This window comes from Lepus europaeus, chromosome 5, assembly GCF_033115175.1.
Source record: "Lepus europaeus isolate LE1 chromosome 5, mLepTim1.pri, whole genome shotgun sequence".
NCBI classification, from domain to species: domain Eukaryota; kingdom Metazoa; phylum Chordata; class Mammalia; order Lagomorpha; family Leporidae; genus Lepus; species Lepus europaeus.
Window position 1 is genome coordinate 154,667,086 of NC_084831.1, and position 22,300 is coordinate 154,689,385.

At 44.5% G+C, this 22,300-nt stretch overlaps 1 protein-coding gene across 2 annotated transcripts in view; it reads left to right on the forward strand.

Moving 5' to 3' along the window:
* Window positions 1-22,300, forward strand: part of ASTN1 (astrotactin 1) — a 339,338-nt gene that overhangs the window by 246,778 nt on the left and 70,260 nt on the right. For both annotated transcript variants that reach the window (XM_062192978.1, XM_062192977.1), the window contains exons 13-16: window positions 1,880-2,074; window positions 3,465-3,592; window positions 10,658-10,762; window positions 12,578-12,766. In XM_062192978.1, the coding sequence (XP_062048962.1) occupies window positions 1,880-2,074; window positions 3,465-3,592; window positions 10,658-10,762; window positions 12,578-12,766 (617 nt within the window). The remainder of the gene's footprint in view (window positions 1-1,879; window positions 2,075-3,464; window positions 3,593-10,657; window positions 10,763-12,577; window positions 12,767-22,300) is intronic.

Genomic DNA, 22,300 nt, shown 5'->3' on the forward strand with positions numbered 1-22,300 from the left:
TTAAGCGCATGTTTGGGCACCTATTTTTTGCAGTTGTCTGATGATAGAGGAAAAACGGGGGATACCAGACCTTGTCCCTCCCCTGGCAGGGGTTTGCAGTGGGACACAGTCCGGAGAATGGGGAGACAGGGCTACGGGGAAAGGAGAAGCTGTCGACACGTGTGTGGTGGACTGAAAGGGGAGCAGCCAACTTCAGAGTTCATCCTAGACACAATGTGTTACGGCTCAAAGACGGAGCCACTTCCTCTTAGCCCAGTCCAAGGTTGGCACCGTGGAGTCCTCGAGGCGTCCTGGCCTAACACAGCAGTGCCCAACTGCGCTTTCTCTCCCCTTTCAACCATGCATGGCCCTGCACAGAGCCTGTCCAGGAAGTCTTTGGTTTGAGGTGTTTATATAAAGACCAGATCACACGCACTTTTAATTGAAGAGCTCTGCACAAACCTGCTCACACAAGAACGTAACAGGGCAATGGGGAGACACGCAGGTGAGGGTGCACTAGCATGGGCCTCGTCTGCACCTCTGCTGGTAGTGATGACAGCAGCGTCCGGTGACTCCCAGCTCTGTTTGATGCTGCTCAGACTCATCGTCTTCGCATCTCAGCCTCCTCAACAACCCAGTAAAGTACCCACTTCCTCCCCACCCTCTGGTTTTTTATATTTTGGAAACTGAGGCTCAGATAATTCCGTCAGCTGGCCCACGGCTCCCAGGAAAGGGACGAATCATTGCCATTCCTTCCCAAAACCTAATTTTGCTTCTCACCACTTACAACAATGATCCTGTTTTCTCCGTATGGGACGGAGGTCTTTCTCTCATTACAACAATCCGAAGTTACTTCACAAAATTCGTGGAAAATAAAATTAGAGGAAGTGTATTTTGGTACAAAGATATCTAAATCCGCACATGAGTTTTTCGTAATACACGTGTTCTATGAACTTTTTAAGACCATTTGTCCTTTCGATGCTAATAAATGATGTGCTCTAATATGATCATCTTTCAATTCTCAATTCTCTGTATGTCTAATTACAGATTCAGTATTCATTTCAGTGGTAGCCAGCTTTATCAAAGAAGCTGTCCTTTCTTGAACTAACAAGTGTATATTCTTCTTAATGTAGCTACAAATAATTAATTAATAAGTCAGTTAACAGCTTATGAGTTGTTGACCCGAGTTTACCCACATCAGTATTGCTTTTCTGCTAGAGAAACTACGTGCACACGGGGAGGATGCCGTGAGGCAGGTCTCAGTCAATAGTGCACAAGGTGTTCACACCGTGTGCCCTAGCATCTGTTTAGTTCAGGTAGGCTGCACTGAATGGAGGGGGAGTTTCCGTGGGTTCATCTTGTATTTGGACACATTCAAACAGAACACAGTCAGGAGATGATAAATCTTTTTAATTTCTTAGTTGACTTGTCACAGGACCAGATTAGAAAGTTATTAATTTCTTAAGCACAATGTCATTCCTCTCTCTGCCTAATTACCTTCGAAACAAATGGAAGGGCTGGCCATATAGACGGTTCTCCAGAAAGACTCTAGAATATCTTGGGTTTAAGTGTGTGGATTTATCTGTATGCTTATCCCCAGTGATTCTTCCCCTGACCTGTTTGGGAAATCATACAATTATTAGAGGAGAGAACACTTTGAAGTTCTGAAAGAACTTATCTGCAGAGGAAAGGTGAGAGATTGGTGTGATCACTCCATGGAAGAATCCTCAGTGTGCAGGCTACAGACACTGTGTTATAAAGGGGCCAAGGTCAAGCTGGAACGTTTGTAAGCTCTGGCTACCCAACATTCTCTCAGAGGCGTTTCTCCCCGTTCAGAGTTGGCCATCTGCATAGTTCACTGATGAAACAGCTTCTTATCTTGAGGTCTCTACCGTGCCAGGTGCATCGAGGACTACAAGCTTGGCGTGGATGGACGCTCTTGCCAGCTCATCACGGAGACCTGCCCAGAGGGAGGTGACTGTGGGGAGAGCAGGGAGCTTCCCATGAACCAGACTCTCTTTGGGGAGATGTTCTTTGGTTACAACAATCATTCCAAGGAGGTGGCCGCTGGGCAGGTGCTGAAAGGAACGTTCAGGTAAACCGCATGTGCATGGAGCTCATTGCTCAGGGCCATTGGTGGGTCTTTGCTTTCTTCTCAGCGTAAAGTTTGTGTCTTGGAGTAAGGGAAACCCAATATGCCTAAAGGGATAGGTTATGTTCTTGTCCAGGATCTCTTTCATTCTCCTTTGCAGAATCCAAGAAGTGTGCATCCTCTGAGTGAACAGTGAAATTCTAAATGAGACTTCACCTTGCCCAGGCAGAGACTACAAGATTTTTCATGGCAGCCTCCTCTCCCCCCAAATGCTTAAGTTCCATTTTCCTCCAAAGGAAAGAGCCAGTGTGGGGGCAGTTGAGACTGGTGGTGCTCAGAATGAGATCCAAGGATGCCTGCAAAGCTTGGAGGGCATATTCAAGGTCCTGCCTTTTCCAGCTATAAAAAGCCTCGATTTGCTTCACAGAGTTCAACCTGAACAATCTATTGCAATAAATGGAATTCAAATGCTAGAATCCAGCTGATTTTTATTATCAGATTTTATAAAAACTTGCAAGAATATAAGATAATGTTGCTTCCCTTTATTTCTCAGAAAATATGTTAGCATTGAATTGGTTTGTTATTGTCATTTTTTAAATGGATAAGTACATTTAAAAATTTTTCTGTTTTAACTTCTAACATGGTAAATTACCAGTAGATGCAATGAGGACTTTAATAAAACTACTTGAGGCATTCAGTTATTTTTAAGAGTCCTGAAAACAAAATATTTCAAGCCACGATTTAGAGTATTTCTGGGAGGGTCTCCATTTGACCCCTGGCCCTCTTCTCCCTGTGCTTTTGAATATGTATTCCTCAGAACCCATCAGGCAATGCTGCCCAGGAGGTGATGAGGGTGTTGTCAGTATTCTGGTTGGAAGCAGTAGTTGATAGCAAGAACAAACGGATGGCAAATGCCCATACCAGTTCCTGGAATCAGCTGCTTTTTCTGTTACAAAAGGAGAACTCCGGGTTACAAATAGGAGATACTTTCAGTGATAGCCTAGGAGTTGGTCTACTAAAGGCATGAGTGAGATGTGCGAAGTAATCTTGTGGCATCTGCAGTCTTCACTTTGTCTAACAAGGGAAACAGATGTGTCCGGATCGTGAAGAGGAGGGTTGGAGAGCAGGGGTTGGGTTGGGAGGGAGGGAAGAATAGTTGCTACCTCTTCAGTAGCTCTTTTCAGCTGGCTTATTTCTCATCTCCCCCAGCCCTCAGCCTGTCTCTCACACCAGCATATTTCATTGCTGACCTGTATATTGAGTGGGGTGCAAGGTGAGGGAAACGTTTTGGTCCAGGAAGAATTTTTACATGGTGGGGTGAAATGTAGAGGGCCCAACCAGAAGAAGAGGGATCACTTGAATATTCAGAAGTGATGGCCTGCTCTGTTTTTAGGCAAAACAACTTTGTTCGTGGATTAGACCAGCAATTGCCAGATGGACTTGTGGTGGCCACTGTCCCCCTGGAGAATCAGTGCCTAGAAGAAATCTCGGAGCCCACTCCCGATCCTGACTTCCTGACTGGTGAGTGTGCCCTCATCCTTTATTGAACCAGTTCCCTATGGTTTCATAAAATCAAGACTTTTAAAATATTTATTCATTTATTTGAAATGCAGAGTTACCAAGATAGAGACTCTTCTATCTTCTGGTTCACTCTCCAAATGGCCATAATGGCTGGGCTTGGGCCAGGCTGAAGCCAGGAGCCAGGATCTGCATCCAGGTCTCCCCAAATGGGTGCAGGCGCCCAGGTACTTCCACCCTCTGCTGCTTTCCCAGGAGCTTTAGCAGGGAGCTGGATCAGAAATGGAGCAGCTGGGACTTAAACCAGCACCCATATGGGATGCCAGCATTACAGGTGGCAGCTTAACCCACTGTGCCCCAGCGCCACACAACGCCACCCCAAAACCAAGAGAGTTCACCTTGCTTATTTTGTTTTCTAAACTAATAATTTCCTTGATACACAATAAGTGCTCAGTCATAAAACTGCACATTAACAGGATTATTTTTCAGTAAAATTCTTAATGTTATGTAATCATTTGCAGAATGGTCATAATAATATCTTTTCTTGCTAGTTCCATAAGGATTCTTTTGAAACAAAGAGAACAAGTGTGTAGGGGTTCAAAATTTTTGGTGGGGGAGGCTGGCACCGCAGCTCACTAGGCTAATCCTCCGCCTGCGGCGCCGGCAACCCGGGTTCTAGTCCCAGTTGGGGCGCCGGATTCTGTCCCGGTTGCCCCTCTTCCAGTCCAGCTCTCTGCTATGGCCCGGGAGTGCAGTGGAGGATGGCCCAGGTCCTTGGGTCCCTGCACCCGCATGGGAGACCAGGAGGAAGCACCTGGCTCCTGGCTTCGGATTGGCGCAGCGCACCGGCCATAGCGACCATGGGGGGGGGGGGGGGTGTGTGTGAACCAATGGAAAAAGGAAGACCTTTCTCTCTGTCTCTCTCTCTCACTGTCTAACTCTGCCTGTCAAAAAAAATTTTTTTGGTGGGATTAGAAGAAGTAGCCAGTCATAGTGGAGTCAGAGAGACAAGCTAATTGTTATCTTCACCTAAATGAAGTAGCCAGTCAGAGTGGAGTCAGAGAGACAAGCTAATTGTTATCTTCACCTAAATAACCTAACTGTTTGTGGCTGCTACTGAAACTCACCTATGGGCACTGGGAGTGAAGAGAAAGGGATAGAACTCGGTTGTCTAATGATCCTGGATTCGCATCCCAACACTGCGACGTTCCAGCTGTGTGACAGTACACTCTGCACCACCATCCCTCACCTTAAGATGGGATAACAATGCCTGTCCCTCAAGGTTGTGGGATAAAATTTATTTATTTATTTCTGAGAAAGAGAGGGAAAGAGCTCCGTCCTCTGGTTCACCCCTCAAATGCCTGTGATGGCTGGAGAACCCCGTCCATAGCTCCCACAAGGATAGTAGGGACCCAGCTACTTGAACCACCATGTGCTGCCCTCAAGAGCGTGCACTGACAGGAAGCTGGATCTTGGGGATTGTAACCTGGTCTTCCTCATAGGACTACTATGAAAAATCCAAACATTAATATTTATGATATTTTAGAAGAGTTTCTACACATAGTGAAAGCTATGTTTGTTAAGTAAATACTCAAGTAAGAAAACGATATTAAAATCATCCAGTAGTGTATTTCCTATAAGAAGAAGAAGAACAAGGAAAATAATTAGATATGTTCTAAACTAGGAAATCACCTCTTCAAAATCAGTTGCCCTACAAAAGACTACGTACACACACACATACACATACACACACCCCTGAAGAAATGAAATGCAACCTCTGGTTGTGTCCCTAAAGCCTACACACATTGGAGATTCTGGTTCCCCTATTCCATGTCACTTTCTGAGAAACGCGCTGCTTGCATGTGTAAAATGCCCCGCGACGGAGACCTGTGGTGGTACCCGCAGACAGGGTAGGTTCCACGCCCAAGCTGCTGGCCTCTGCTTACAGGCCCACAGGACTCCTCTCACACACCTTGAGGAGGGGGGTTTGAATGTGGCCACCAGACTCAGAGGACACCCGCGGTGAAACTGGATGTGTCAGGGAGCAGGTGGATGTGTGTGAGAAACACCAGAAACACACATGTTGGAATCGTCACCTTTGGGGACAAGGAAAAGATCCACACTTGGTCTTTTCTCCTTTCTCCCCATGCCCCTGGACTGCTCCTAATTTTGCTCATTGAAAGCAAAAGGACTAGAAGGTGTCCAGATGGGACGCTTCCATTTTCCATGGTCTTGAGGCAGTGGAGTGTAACGTTTCCTAAAAGGGAGAAGAGACCTTTTTAATCCGGTTACTTTTGTACCTGATGCTTATTTTTAATCCCTTTTGATTAGGTACCAGTTAGACCAAAAACATGTATATTCCTTGGTGTCAGCAGGAATTGGACTTGGTTTAAATAAAATTCAGAATAACTGGAATTGATTAAAGGACTGCTTGACCAGATTTCTTCCATATTAATTATCTATTTTTAGAAACATTGTAACTGGATCTTTCCTGAGAGTCACAGAATACCATTAGAGATCCTTATCACCATAAACACATAAGCTTAGAAGACTTAAGGGCAGAAGTGATTTTCAGAATCCTTTATGTCAGCATTTGCAAACCTTTGTTTTTCTATGAAACATCAGGGTTCCATTAAGAAATGGGTTCTGTCTTCTAATACGTTTGCAAAGGGACACGCACTGTGGTACAGCAGGTTAAGCCAGCTCTTGGGACACATGCATCTCATATTGAAGTGCCTGGGGCTGAGTCCTGCCTCCACTTCTGCTCCACTTCCCGCTCACGTGCACCCTAGGAGACAACAGATGCTGGCTCGGGTACTTAGGCCCCTCCCACTTACGTGGGAGACACTGATGCAGTCCATGGCTCATGGATTTAGGCTGACCCAGACCTGACTGTTGCAGATATTTGGGGAATAAACCAGAAATGGAAGAATGGAAGTTTGTTCTCTTTCTTAAGCTTACTCTCTCCCTCTCTCCCTCTCCCTTTCCCTCTCCCTCTCCATCTCTCCCTCCCTTTTTCAAATAAAGAAATGAATAAATGTTTAAGAAAATATATGGAAAGAATGTGTATAGGACCCCCCTGTCAGCAATTTATAGCCCTTAGCATTAGAAAGAATTCAAAGAAGCCCACCCTAAAGAAATCCCCATCGCTTTATTTAACATAGCAATCCCAAGCCCATGTAACTAGAGAGTCCTTCCCACACAAAGCTCCTATTTCCACCTGGCAGATCATCACTTTGAAGAATACACTAAAATACTGATCTGTGTGTCTTACCCTGCTGGAGGCGTCCCTCTCCACGAAGATAGCCATGAAGAACTCTGAGCACAGCTGGTCTTTGGCGGCTGTAAGTTGTGCAGAGATAAGCGAAGACCAACCCAGTGAGAAAGTGCAAAGGCTGTTGATATCAGTCTGCTCTAGCAAGGCACTCAAGCCGGTCACTCGTGCTTTGGCAGACACTCAAAGGCAGGCAGAAGAGTGGGGAAAGTTAATAGTAGACAAAAAGGAGAGGCTCCAAAGACTGGAATCTGTTGGCAAGAGGGAGAGGAAGGTAGGGTAGCTAGAAGTAGGCATCCTGTGCGACTGGTTAGGGGGCACGTTTCCTTTTCTCTGGTTGCACCTAAGTGGGCAGCAGGCACAAAGATTAAACAGTCCGTCAGCGTTTAATCATGTCCCAGTTTTTTGAGGCCAATACGTACGTGGATTATTGCTTGGCTTCTTGGACTGCTTGCCAGAGATCAAGTTCTGACTTTCTATGAGGTGTTCCAAGAAGTTTTTGGGGAAATGGAATTAAAAGATAAGTTTATTGTGGTGCCAAAAAAATTGAGATTCCTGCAAAGTCCTCTCACAGTGTGCATCTTTAATGAACTTTTTGAAGATCCCTTGTACAGGACTGAATGGTGGCTGATAGACTGGCTTTCCCTGCTGGCTGTTGGAGACAGTGTATTGTTTCCCTGACTGCTCGCTGTGGATTGTGGGTCAGGGGGCTGGCCACTGCCCATTTGTAGATCAGTCCTTCAGTTGGGAAAAAAGAAGGAGTCCAGATACTGACTTAGGAGGTAGAGAGAGCTGCTGGCCACATTCATAGGCCTTTTGGATGCCACAGGCACTAAATCTATGGAAAGATTTAGAACTCTGAGCTCTTGGAACTTCGCCAAGTCCATCGTAAGGAAACAGACTTTTGGCTTTAGAACTTTGGGCTAACATATACCCATCTGACATCTAAAATAAAATCTCATGAAAAAGCTGGTTTTCTTTTCTCCCCTCTCCCCTTCCCTCTCCTCTCCCCTTCCCTCTCCTCTCCCCTTCCCTCTCCTCTCCCCTCCCCCTCTTCCCCCCCTCCCTTCCCCTGCCCTCTCTTCTCCCCTTTCCTCTTCTCCCCTCTCCTCCCCTCCTCTCCCCATCTCCTCTCCTCCTTTCCTCTCCTCTCCCCACCCCCCTCTCTCCCTTTGTTTTTCTCTCTCTGCCTCCTTCCGTTCCTTCTTTTTTTCCCTGAAGATTATTCAGAAGGTCTGCTCAGTCATTCCATTTGCAAACTTAAGTAGGAAAAAATAATATTCTTTCTTGAGAAAACCAAGCCAGAGATATTTTATTTGAAAAAGAGTCATTCAGCAGAAATGTTCCCCACAATAATAATAAAAGAAAGGAAATAACTAAACCTGACTGCATGTCAAGGACACACTGAGAAGAATCCCATGACTCAGCTAGAAGATACACACTTTGAAATATCTCTTTCTTTTTAACCAGTGGAAATAGCGTCTGTGAGTGGGCACAGAAAATGTGCTGTCTCACTGGCCCAGCATCCAGTGGAACTGCTCAGCAGTCAAGCAGTGGGGCTCCGTGGTCTGTCTTAGCCAGGGTGGATGTGGTGCCCTGTCACCTCTACCCCCTCCTCACAACGGGGCTTGTTTCTCTACTTGTCCCCCCTCTGCTGTTCTGAGCTGAAGCTTGGGAAATCATATTAAAAACATCGGTTTAAAACTGTTAGGTGGACCCAGGTAGGGGTGATAGGAGCGAGGTGAGGAGGAGGAGGCTGGTGCTGGCGTGGTGGAGGGCATGCCTGTGCATGGTGCTTTGTTTTTTCTCTGAGTACTTTTCTGCCTGTACTTTTATTTTGTTCTCACAATCTATCTGTAGATGACATAGAATCTCATGGTTCCCATTTGTCCATTATGAAAACTGAAACAAACGAGTGGCCTCCACCAAAGTCAGCCAGTGGGTGGGGCTCAATAGAAAGGAAACAAGAGGTCATTTCAGCCGAGTCCCTCACTTCGCAGATGAAGTGACGGGGACCTGGAAGACCCTCTCTCCGGGTAACCACAGAGAGAAGGCGCGGCTTACAAGAACAGAAACACAGGAGTTGAATGTTTGAAAGTGGGCAGTTGTAGAACTCTGGCCTCCTAATTTCTTGCCCATTTCTTTTTCCACTAGAAAACAGCCCAGTTAAAGGGAGCATCTTCTAACTGGTTGAAACATCTGTATGTACAGAATTTGCTGTCTTTTGTGAATGGGCTTACATAAATAGAGAAAGTGTATCACAGGGTGCTGCATATCATGTGCTTTTTACTCTCTGAAGAAATGTCCTTTCATGGCATGTTACAAAATCTTGAACTTGTCCAGTTGGAATCTCATTTGCATGCCTTTGAAGGTAAATTCCCTAAATGAAGAGCATTTTTTTAAAGTGCTGAAAAACTCTTAGTTTCAGGTAACTTATCTTTGATAAAATAAAATTTAAGCAATTGATTCACTAAGCACCTTTCCTGACCTTTTTGCTTTTTGCCTTCCCAGTAATTATTCCCATATGATTCACACAGAAATGGAAATTTGGTAATTGCTCACTTAATTTGATCAGGGTTGACAAGCAGCTAATTAATCCTGCCTACTCCTCATCCAGTTTAAGTATTAAATTAGTTGATTTAGCCTGAAGGAAACATGGATCACACGGGCAGAGTAATTCACTGTATATATCTTATTGCCATTATATTTGTACATATCCTCTGTATGTATTATGTATGTAAATTGACTGTGGACCACTAACTGCCATTATATTTCTGTATATATGCAATATATATATACACACACATATATAAATATAAATGTGTATATGTGTGTATATATATAAAATACATTCCTGTAACTTACACACACAGCGAAGAATAAAAATGAAGTTAAAATTGGTTTTCTAAACTTAGCAGGGTGTTATTTTCTTTTTACTTCCTATGGCCTAATTATTTTGTTTCTCTAGCATTTTGTATTCATAGCAATGGCTAGAATTCCAATAGGGTGACACTCCTTCTCTGAGGTGCTCAAGGAAGAACTGCTGATTAACGTTGTCTCCACGAGGCTCCAAGGATATTGAGAGTAACCCTGGACCGCCTTCTCAGGGCCTCGGTCTTCTCATCAGTGCAAGGGGGACCAGAGTGCCTGTCACAGTGCCTGGCATGTGGATGGCACTTGACATTTGGCCAGGGTGATTTAGTCACCCTGACATTGTCCTTTTTGGTAGAGAAGAAATGAGTATTATGAGCGTCAGAGTAATTAAAACTTAAATACCGAACACAAATCAGTTAAATGAGACAGAAAAATCAATGTTATCAGGCATGTGAGCAGAGTCAATTACTGCAAGCATTAAAGACTAGAAACCCATGTGTTACAGTAAAGCCCACAGCTTAATATAAATACATTATGGGGATGTTATAGCAGAGTGAGTAAGAACCCTGACCCAGGCCTTAGGCACACGTGGCACCCGATCTCGACTGACTTGGCGTCCTAGGGATTTTATATGCTCCTTCTCTCTGAGTCCCAGCTTCCTCATTTATAAAATGCAAATAAAAATGTCCATCTCACAAGGATCAAATGGCTTAATATATGCAACAGACCTGGCCCTGAGTGAGGGCTCCATAAATAAAAGCTGCTGTTGCCACGATTCCAGAAATCCTCTTCATCCAAGACAGCTTTAGAATCATCTCACGATTAAATCCCTAAGCTAGTGGAGTTGGGTCACATTTTTTTTTTACTTGAAACGTGTCAATCAGTCTCACACAGTGAGCCTGCGTCTCCTGTATCCCCAGGGATGGTGAACTTCAGTGAAGTGTCTGGGTACCCCGTGCTGCAGCATTGGAAGGTCCGGTCTGTGATGTACCACATCAAACTCAACCAAGTGGTCGTCTCTCAGGGTGAGTTCTGCAAACAAGCCCTCCCTCCTCCCCTCCACACGGCTGGGAATTCCTCCCTGAGGAAACAAGGGTGCAGTAGCATGGTAGGAGATGTAGCCTGGTAGGAGCTGTGGCATCCGTTCACTCATTTTCATCCTCAAGAGGCCAATGGCTGGAATTGGGTCCCTTTCAAAGTTTAGATTAAATTGTATGTTTTACCTTGGACAATAGGAGAGACTGAAAGAGAAAGGCTGGAACCAAAGAAGATATCATTTTCCCAGGGTCACCCAGTGTGTGGAGAAGATGTGCAGACACCAGGCTTTTCACAACTGACAGAATACAACATTCTGAGTGCGAGTAGCACAATTTAGAAATTCCAAATAGTGAAATAAGGGGGAAAGGGCAAGAAAAGAGAAGGGAGGGGAAAACAAGAAACAGTTTAAAGATTTCTAAGTAGCAAGTAGAAGACAGAGAGAAATAGATATTTTATCTATAACTAGGAAGTTAAGTATTAGCGAGTTCTAAAATTACTTTCGAGTCTTAAGATCAGTCATAGGGAGACGGAGCCCTAGGGCCAGTAGGAAGATCAAGGTTACAGAACAAATACAGGATTATGAAGAAAAGTGAGCCATATATTCACAAGGGGGCCACTTCGTGAATAGAGAAAAATGCATTAAGGATATAGGACATCTCCATAAGACGCAAAGGGACTCAGAATTTACTTTTTAAGTACAGAGCAGTTCTTGTCAACAAGGAGAGGGGATGGGGAACTTACTGAAGGTAACTGCTGGCACAGAACATACAGGAAGAATTCAGATATGCTGCGTTCTAGGAAAACATGGCCCCAGAGACCCCATCCTGGTGACAGACTCAGTGTGTACCCACCACAGGTGCGGTGCTCATCCGGGCTCAACAGTCTGGTGTCCCTATTAGCACGTGCCCACGGTCACACAGTGTGTCTCAAGTGATGTAGCTCTCAGTGCCCGAGGTCTTGTGCTTGAGCAAACATCAACTTGTTTTGATGAGATATGGTGTGCAGAAAAGAGGGTTGTATAAGCTTGGCCAGTACAGAAGGGGTTGTATTTGGAAAATTTCCCATAAAACAGTTTTCCCGTAAGTGTGACTCCCTTAAAGAAGGGCATCAAATTAGGAGATTTAACTGGGGAGGAGAAAGGGAAGGAAGCAAACAGTTTCCTTTTTGCATTTGCCATTTCTCACTCCTTTCACTTTGGACTTTCTGAACTGAAATATGTGTGTGTACCAGTGGATTTCCTTACCTGTCTCCTCTCGTTGTTTTCCCATTGCCCATCACTGTATCTGAAGGCAATGTTTTGCAGGCATTTTTGGTCACATCTTCAGTCATGACCTTGTGCATACACATACTCCCACACACACACTCAAAACAGAAGCTTCTGGAAGCCATACTTCATCTTACGTGTGAAATATTCTCTGCTGGTGTTTGTATTTCTGTTTTAGGCTATGCTATTCTTTCTGCTGTTTTTCTAATGCTATTATTTGAACTCACTGAATTGATTTAAAGTCATGACCTTTAGTTTGGGGAGAAAAAAATGTTGACTTAAGGTGGGGTGAGAGTGGAGATTTGGCAATGTTCTGCTTAACTTGCATAAAGAGAACACAACCAACTGGCTTCAAAGATATCCGTGTAGGAGCTGAAACACCTGACTTAGCTAAATGGGAAAACGCACCTGATAGTTTGAGCCAGTCCTCAGCCAACGCTTGGTGTCACACAGGCACGTCCACAGCTGGGCTGCATGAGCTGGGAAATCCCCCCAGATCAAGAGTCCCCCTCTTACTCTCGGCTGTCTTTCTCCATAGCCCTCGGCAATGCTCTCCATTCCCTGGATGGGGCTACATCTCGTGCAGATTTTGTGGCTTTGTTGGACCAGTTTGGCAATCACTACATCCAGGAAGCTATCTACGGCTTCGAGGAGTCCTGTTCTATCTGGTATCCAAACAAGCAGGTGCAGCGGCGACTCTGGCTGGAATATGAAGACATCAGTAAAGGTAAGCGGCGTGCTCAAAAAGCCACACGCAATCCATAGAAGCAAACCTCAAGAGTCGGCAGGGAGAGGATTGATTCAGATTCTTGCTAAATCCTCTGTGCTGATCCTTAAGGTTTCCAAGATTTGGTTACTAAAACCAAATCTCAAAATAAGGCTGTTTGGTGGAATTTTGGCTACAGGATGGGATCAGAGCAGTATCCTAGTTAACAAAGAGAGACCATTCTAAAGGATATACCAGCCACCATCCACTATGCTACTGCAGTGGAAGTCCAATATTAGAAGGCTTTATGGAGTAGAGAGAAGGAGCAACATGTTCCAAGCTCCATCCAGGAACCACAACACACTGCCTGGCAGCCCTTCCATCTGTGGCCTTGTAAACCCCTGATCACTCCACCTGCCCTATCATTTCTTCTACTGATCTGTGTTATGAGAAGTCTCCGTTGGCCCATGTGTTTGTATAGCTCTGGACGACAGTCTTACAAATAAATCTTTGTCTGCTGCCTGGAAGCAAATTCATATTCAGTCCAAGTAGGAGAAAGGGGGATTTCTGAAACCTTTGAATTAGCCTTCTGGCAGAGTGGAAGGACTGGCCAGTGTCTTTGTAGTCTGATCAACCCAGGCTGCTTTCAAGTTGCTATTCATGAATTTCTCCTGAGCTTGTCCACAGGATGTCCTAATGCAGCCAAGCTGTGGGTCGGTGAGTTGCTAATGGGCAAGTGATGTGTTAGCACATTGAGCACTCACAACTCGATGATCAAGGGTCCCTCTGAAGTGAGGGACCTCTGCTGCCAGCAGGACCGCCATGGGGGCAGCCGTGCCCCTGTGACTGAAATGCTCTTGGATCTCTGAGCTCCATATGCGTTGTTCAAGAGGTAGCAGTGGCGTGATAGCCTGCTTTCAGGCTGAGCACCGTCTTCCAGAAGGAGCAAGACTTTCGTGTCTGGGCTGTGTCTGCCGTAGGTGTTTCCTACTGAGCCTTGATTCCTCTCAATCCAGATACAACTACAGGCTTCTGATAGCCCTTCAGACTTCAGATGCTCTGCATTGTTCTGTTTCCAGTTTTTCCACAGAGCAGTGTGGTGTGAGCGAATGTAGCTGGCAAAGCTTTCTGATGTTTCCATGCCAGAGCCTGGAGGGCAGAGCCGAAAGGGCTGTGTCCTCCTCTCTTTTCATTTGCCAGTGGCTCCAGGGTTGCCAGAGCCTGGGGTTCTAGCATGGAGGGGTCTGGGCTTACTCAGAGCTCCTGGTTCAACACTCTGCTTTTATCCCAAGTATCACAGTGTCTGGTAAGGTTCACCACCAAGCCCAGGAGAGAAATTAGTCATGGCCTTGGCACTGGGCCCTACGCTGCCTTGCCACTTAGGAGCTGGTTTGCCATAGGACAACCACTGACTTCAGTTATAGAAAACAGGAGTTATACAGTCCTTTTCTTGCTGTTAACCTTAAACAATATTCAGACATTTTGGTGTGACTGCTTTGTGCTTCCAGTCATTTGTGTCTACCATCTCTCAGCCTTACCCTTGAGTTATGGTATTTCTGCTCTTTGCTATTTAGCCTAGTTTTTACATGTAGATATTTTTAAAAGATTTATTGCATTTATTTGAAAAGCAGAGTGACAGAAGAAGAGACGCAAGAGATCTTCCGATATCCACTGGTTTACTCCCTCCCACGTGGGTAGCAGCCCAAGTATTTGGGCCACCTTCCCTACTTTCTCGTGTTCTTTAGTAGGGAGCTGGACTGGAAGCAGAGAAACTGAGACTCCAACTGGTGCTCCAATATGGGATGCTGGCTCCCCAGGTGGTGGCTTAGCCCTCTGTGTCACCACACTAGCTCCATATTTGGATATCTTTCTCCTTCCTGATCACTAATTTTCTCGTATTCTAAAACCCTCCATGAGAGCATGCTACTAAGGTCTGTAAGCCCAGAAGGCAAGGGGAGATGTTCTATGATTGCACAATCTGAGAGGGCTGGCACAGAATACAGGTTTACATGAGAGGGGACCAGTGCCCCAAGAGGGACATACCTGCCGTGACTTACATGTGGCACGTTTGCCAACTCAAGTGCTTCGATGACATGTCTTTGTCTCCTCTAACGTTAAAATCTGCCAATGAAAAGGGGTTCTCTGTCCTTTACTTCTGCACCTGTGTTACTTAAAAATTACATTGGGATTGAATAAGAAAGGATACTTATCAGGATGGAATGAAATGCAAAGAGTACAGGACCTAGGGTTGGACGTGTAGGGTCAGCAGGTGAATTTGCTTCACTCAGTGACTTAATTACCGTACAGTAAGGTGCTCTGTAGTCCCCCGGCTCCGACAGTTTATGAATCCTTGTGAATCCCGCTGTATTGGGGCAGCATTCTCAGGTGAGGCCGCTGAGTACAAGCTTCTTCTTCCTACAAAATCACTGTAATCCCCAGAGCAGATGCCATGGCTTAAATTGCCAGAGTCTGACACGGAGCCAAGCATATGGTGAGCAACCAACAGTTTATGGTTGCTGCTCTCATTGCCAGCAGTGGTGTGTGTGGTGCTGCTGGTGGTGGTGAAAGCTCTTTTGATGCTGTAGCTTCCATGTGGATTTTCTTACAGATACCATGCTTTAGCTGTGCCTGGCAGGTGCATTTTCAGAGATGGGTGCTTTGAGCTGGATCTTCAACAGGCAGCTTTCCATTCTGCAAGCACTCATTCGTCATTTGTGCTGTGTTTGGCCATGCCAACATTTAGGATCACCTGTCCCTACAGAAGTCTGATGCAATCCTGGACAGAATAGACTTCTCTTTCTAATTGTCTAAGGTTAGCCCAACCTTTTTTTTTTTAAAGAGCAAAATAAAGACTACTAGAAATAGAACTTTCAAATCTTTCCTGCACCCCAACTAAACCCCCATTGCCTCTGCCTTCTTGTCTCAGCAAATGTCTTGAGCCTCTTGCTCCTCAGGCTGAGCCCTCTACCCATGCACCTGTTCCCATCATTCCTTGCCTCACCCTACACCTCACTCATTCATTATCCTCCTTCCTTTTAATCTTTGTAATCTCTTCAGCCGCTGAATTCTTTCTTCTTCAATCATACAGCTTCTGAAAAATAACCTTTTGATGGATGCTGTTCACCGTTGCTTCCTTTCAGTATATTCCCACCAAATGTTTTAAGAGTAGTAGTTCAGGCATCTTCTCTCTGTTTCTCCAATTCCATTTTACTCATCGGATTACTGCTTTCAACTGTTGTACTCCTCCGTGGAAATGGCCCTGGAAAAGGAGATCCAGGCTTCTTCATCAGAGGCTCACTGATGTCTATCCTGCGCCCACTGCAGCCATCTCACTTAAGCAGTTCTCCCTCGTGATCAGATCTTCCTTCTGAAGATTCTCTCTTCCTTTGATCTCTGAACTGTTCTGTGCAGATTCTCTTCCCAAGCCTGTGACCGGTATTTCTCATCTTTTTGTCCCTGCTCCTCTGGAGAAAACATCTACATTTCAATCCTAAACCAAGATTGTGTCCTGAATGCCTCTCTTCTTCACTGTTGCTGGGTGATTGCCTCCTACATCTACAGCAACTTCCACCTCAAATTCTTCCCTTTCCCTGGAGGCTGAAGCATTTGCCCTTGAGTGTCTAGTATTTCTACCTGGGTGTTCTGCAGACAGGATCTCTGAGATCAGTACCTGAGATCAGCTCTCCACCCACCAGCAGCTTTGTAGACTCCATTGATGGGTAAATATGTAGCATGAGGAATTCTTAGTGCTCTCCTCCATCCTCCCATCCAGCCTTTGCACAATCCTGTCCGTGTCTCCTCCTGTCCATTTCTTCAGGGCTGTTTGAGTACACCGTATCAACTGTGATGAAAATCATTGCAGCTTCCTCGTGTGTCTCCTTTGCGTCCCTTTCCTGCCACCCTGCTCCATCCTACCGTTTACCATCTGCTTTCTTTTAAAACGCGATTTAGTGACATCACTGTCCAGCTCGAAGCATTCACTAACCTGTCTGCCTTCTCAGCGTGAGTCGTGAGACTTGAGTCCCGGTACTAGTTTCCTATGGCTGTTGTAACAAGCGATCACTAGTTGGTGGTTTAAAACAACACAGATGGATTGTCTCACAGTTCTGGAATCCGGAAATCCAGAACTGATTTCGCTGGGCTATAGTCAGCAGGGCTGGTTCTTCCTGGGAGGTCTCGGGGAGAACCCCTCTTCTTTGTCCTTTCTGGCTCTGGAGCTCTCCTCTAGTCCTTGGCTTGTGGCCCTCCCTCCATCTCCAAAAGCATCATTCTAGCTGGGTCATGCAGGCTTCTCTGTGACGCTCACCTTGACTCCCCCTGCGTGCCCTAAGGACTCCTTTGGTTACTCCAGATCTCCCCGTCATGAAAGTGTTAGTCGAGTCACACCTGCAGCACTCCCTGTTGTCCACAGGTAGCTTTCACAAATCCCAGAGATGAGGACTGTAGGGATCATTACCCAGCACGCCACCCCTCCAGCCTCTCCAGCTGCTACATCACTGACCAGGGTCACTCGCTGTCCATCCGAACCTTGCCATTGGCTCCCTCACAGGTTAGGACCACGGAGACTTTGCCCCTGCCCCAGACCAAGGCCTCAGGCATGCGATCTAAAATCTTGGCTCTCTTTCTTGCTCTCCACTTGAAACTCTATTTTCTCCATTCGCTGGTGTCCGTTCCATTGCCTGATTTCTGGCAGGTGAGGGGTGGGGGGTGGGAGTAGGGGTGGGAATCTCCCTCTCTTTATAGACCCATAGAATCAGCACTCCTGGCTATAGTTTGTCTTTGTGGCTTGCATTTTTTATTTGCCTCCTTTGGTTTTCTAAATTGCTATTTGCAATGAAAAGATGTTGTGCCCAGTGTCAGGTCCCAGCTTGGTTCCAGGATCCCGGTTGCCCTGGTTTGGAAGAGGGCATTGAGGTTTTTGCACCCTTGTGAACCTTGGAGTATGGGATTCTCACTCTGGCTAAGCTTGTCCTGCCTTCTGCCTCCATCCTATGGTCCGCTCCTTCCCGCTCTGCGAGAGCTGGCAGGAACATCACCATTTGCACAAAGCCTCCCTGCAGGCTGCAGGCAGAGTTCTTTGCTGCTGCTTTTATGTGCTCGTACAGCTCCTTATGTGCCTCCTTTTACAGCCCTGGGCACACTCCTTGGTATTGTTATTCCCTGTATTTCTGTCTTTCACAATAATAGCCTTGATAGCATTTATCGTATTTCTCTTTTTATTTTCAAAAGTTTATTTATTTAAAATATTCAAGATGCATAAAACAGAATAAAACTAAAAGTGAGTGTTCTTCCCACTCTTACTTCCCAGTAATCCAATTCCATTGCTCAGAGGCAATCAGATGCCATTGCTGTCAGTTTATTGTCTACCCATCCGGTAGACCAAGCCATTTGGGAGTGAACAAAGCAAGCTGTAGAAGAAGAACTATGGTCAAAAATCTCTTATCTTTTCTCTCAAAATATATGAGAATGCTTCAAATCATTCCTGAGAAATAGAATTAAAATATAACTTTGTTTTGATGCAAAAATGTTGAGATCTATGTATAGCTTTTTCATAATGTACATTTTTAGTGAACTTTTTGAAGATCCCCTGTATACATTAATTTATCTTTCTATGAACATTTTCAAGCCCTCTTGTGTGTGTTTGTGTTCACACACATATGCATTCTATATATTTAATGAACTGTACCCAGGTAATCTCAAAATAACTTCATTGATATATGAGAACAAATTATCTGTTTGCTCCAAGATTAAAGATGTAGATGAAAGATTTTTGTTTCTTGTACTAAAAAATCCATTCCATATTACTTTTTAAAAAACTTTTATTTAATAAATATAAATTTCCAAAGTACAGCTTTTGGATTACAATGGCTTCCCCCCACCCATAACTTCCCTCCCACCCACAACCCTCCCCTCTCCTGCTCCCTCTCCCATTCCATTCATATCAAGATTCATTTTCAATTATCTTTATATACAGAAAATCAATTTAGTATATATTAAGTAAAGATTTCAACAGTTTGCACCCACACAGAAACACAAAGTGTAAAGTACTGTTTGAGTACTAGTTATAGCATTGATTCACATTGTACAACACATTAAGGACAGAGATCCTACACGGAGAGGACTACATGGAGAGGACTACATTCACAGTGACTCCTGTTGTTGACTTAATAAATTGACACTCTTGTTTATGGCGTCAGTAATCTCCCTAGGCTCTTGTCATGAGTTGCCAAGGCTATAGAAGCTTTTTGAGTTCACCAACTTCAATCTTATGTAGACAAGGTCATAGTCAAAGTGGAAGTTCTCCCTTCAGAGAAAGGTACCTCCTTCTTTGATGGCCCGTTCTTTCCACTGGGATCTAAATCGCAGAGATCTTTCATTTAAGTCTTTTTTTTTTTTTCTCCCCGAGTGTCTTAGCTTTCCATGCCCAAAATACTCTCATGGGCTCTTCAGCCAGGTCTGAATGCCTTAAGGGCTGATTCTGAGGCCAGAGTGCTGTTTAGGACATCTGCCATTCTATGAGTCTGCTGTGTATCCCACTTCCCATGTTGGATTGTTCTCTTCTTTTTAATTCTTTCAGTTAGTATTAGCAGACACTAGTCTTGTTTATGTGATCCCTTTGACTCTTTTTTTTTTATTTTATTTTTTGACAGGCAGAGTGGATAGTGAGAGAGAGACAGAGAGAAAGGTCTTCCTTTTTGCCGCTGGTTCACCCTCCAATGGCTGCTGTGGCCAACGCATCTCGCTGATCCAAAGCCAGGAGCCAGGTGCTTCTCCTGGTCTCCCATGCGGGTGCAGGGCCCAAGGACCTGGGCCATCCTCCACTGCCTTCCCGGGCCATAGCAGAGAGCTGGCCTGGAAGAGGGGCAACCGGGATAGAATCCGGCGCCCCAACTGGGACTAGAACCCGGTGTGCTGGCGCCGCAAGGCGGAGGATTAGCCTGTTAAGCCACAGCACCGGCCGTGACTCTTAATCCTATCATTATGATCAATTGTGAACTGAAACTGATCACTTGGACTAGTGAGATGGCATTGGTACATGCCACCTTGATGGGATTGAATTGGAATCCCTGGAACATTTCTAACACTACCATTTGGGGCAAGTCAGATTGAGCATGTTCCCAATTGTGCATCTCCTTCCTCTCTTATTCCCACACTTATATTTAACAGGGATCACTTTTCAGTTAAATTTAAACACCTAAGAATAATTGTGTGTTATTTAAAGAGTTCAACCAATAGTATTAAGTAGGAAAAAAGTACTAAAAGGGATAAAGTATTAAGTTGTTCATCGACAGTCAGGACAAGGGCTGATCAAGTCACTGCTTCTTATAGTGTCCATTTCACTTTAACAGGTTTCCTTTTTGGTGCTTGGTTAGTTGTCACCGATCAGGGAGAACATATGATATTTGTCCTTTTGGGACTGGCTTATTTCACTCAGCATGATGTTTTCCAGATTCCTCCATTTTGTTGCAAATGACCAGATTTCATTGTTTTCTACTGCTGTATAGTATTCTATAGAGTACATATCCCATAATTTCTTTATCCAGTCTTCTGTTGATGGCATTTAGGTCTTAGCTATTGTGAATTGAGCTGCAATAAACATTGAGGTGCAGACAGCTTTTTTGTTTGCCAATTTAATTTCCTTTGGGTAAATTCCAAGGAGTGGGATGACTGGGGTGTATGGTAGGGTTATATTCAGGTTTCTGAGGAATCTCCAAACTGACTTCCATAGTGGCTTTGCCAGTTTGCATTGCCACCAACAGTGGGTTAGTGTCCCTTTTTCCCTACATACTTGCCAGCATCTGTTGTTGGTAGCAACAGCCTTTGTATATACAGGTAATGCCACGGCTGAGAAAGAACTGCTAAGATCAATCCCATTCACAATAGCTACAAAAACAATCAAATACCTTGGAATAAACTTAACCAAGGATGTTAAAGATCTCTACGATGAGAATTACAAAACCTTAAAGAAAGAAATAGAAGAGGATACCAAAAAATGGAAAAATCGTCCATGCTCATGGATTGGAAGACTCAACATCATCAAAATGTCCATTCTCCCAAAAGCAATTTATAGATTCAATGCGATACCAATCAAAATACCAAAGACATTCTTCTCAGATCTGGAAAAATGATGCTGAAATTCATATGGAGACACAGGAGATCTCGAATAGCTAAAGCAATCTTGTACAACAAAGACAAAGCCGGAGGCATCACAATACCAGATTTCAGGACATACTACAGGGCAGTTGTTATCAAAACAGCATGGTACTGGTACAGAAACAGATGGATAGACCAATGGAACAGAACAGAAACACCAGAAGTCAATCCAAACATCTACAGCCAACTTATATTTGATCAAGAATCTAAAACCAATTCCTGGAGCAAGGGCAGTCTATTCAATAAATGGTGCTGGGAAAACTGGATTTCCACGTGCAGAAGCATGAAGCAAGACTCCTACCTTACACCTTACACAAAAATCCACTCAACATGGATTAAAGCTCTAAATCTATGACCTGACACCATCAAATTATTAGAGAACATTGGAGAAGCCCTGTAAGACATAGGCACAGGCAAAGGCTTCTTGGAAAAGATCCCGGAAGCACAGGCAGTCAAAGCCAAAATGAACAATTGGGATTGCATCAAATTGAGAAGTTTCTGTACTGCAAAGAAACAGTCAGAAAAGTAAAGAGGCAGCCGACAGAATGGGAAAAAATATTTGCAAAGTATGCAACAGATAAAGGATTAATAAGCAGAATCTACAAAGAGATCAAGAAACTCCACAACAACAAAACAAACAACCCACTCAAGAGATGGGCCAAGGACCCTAATAGACATTTTTCAAAAGAGGAAATCCAAATGGCCAACAGACACATGAAAAAAGGTTCAGGATCACTAGCAATCAGGGAAATGCAAATCAAAACCACAATGAGGTTTCACCTCACCCCAGTTAGAATAGCTTCATATTACTTTTCCTTCAATAGGTAAATGCTACTTTTATAATAAAGCTCTTCTATTCAAATGCTTAAAAAGTTTAACAAGAGGGGCCAGCGCCATGGCACAGTAAGTTAATCCTCTGCCTACGGTGCCAGCATCCCATATGGGATGCAGTCCAGGTCTCCCACATGGGTGATAGAAACCGGGTTCTTTGAGCCATCACTTCTGCCCTCCTAGGGTCTGAATTAGCAGGAAATTGGAATCAGGAACCCAATCAGGAACTTAATCCAGGTACTCTGATGAATGACATGAGCATCTTAACTGCCAGGCCAAATGTCCATGCCCTATAACAAAACTCATTTTAAAAATTGAAAAGAATATTCTGGAAAATTTATGTTATCTTGAGTGAAGATTTCTACAGTCAACTGGAAGACAAAACAAAGACAAAATTATATCTACAGAGAGCTGACTTCAGACAGAAGTCAGCAAGGAAATACAAAACAGTATGACTACATCTTGTTAATCTTTCATCCCGGACACAGCTCCTGGCATTAATTAGTATCTGCAGTTTGTTGATGGAATGAGTCCTTTGTCTCTTCCTTCAAAGGAGCCAGGGATGAGCTA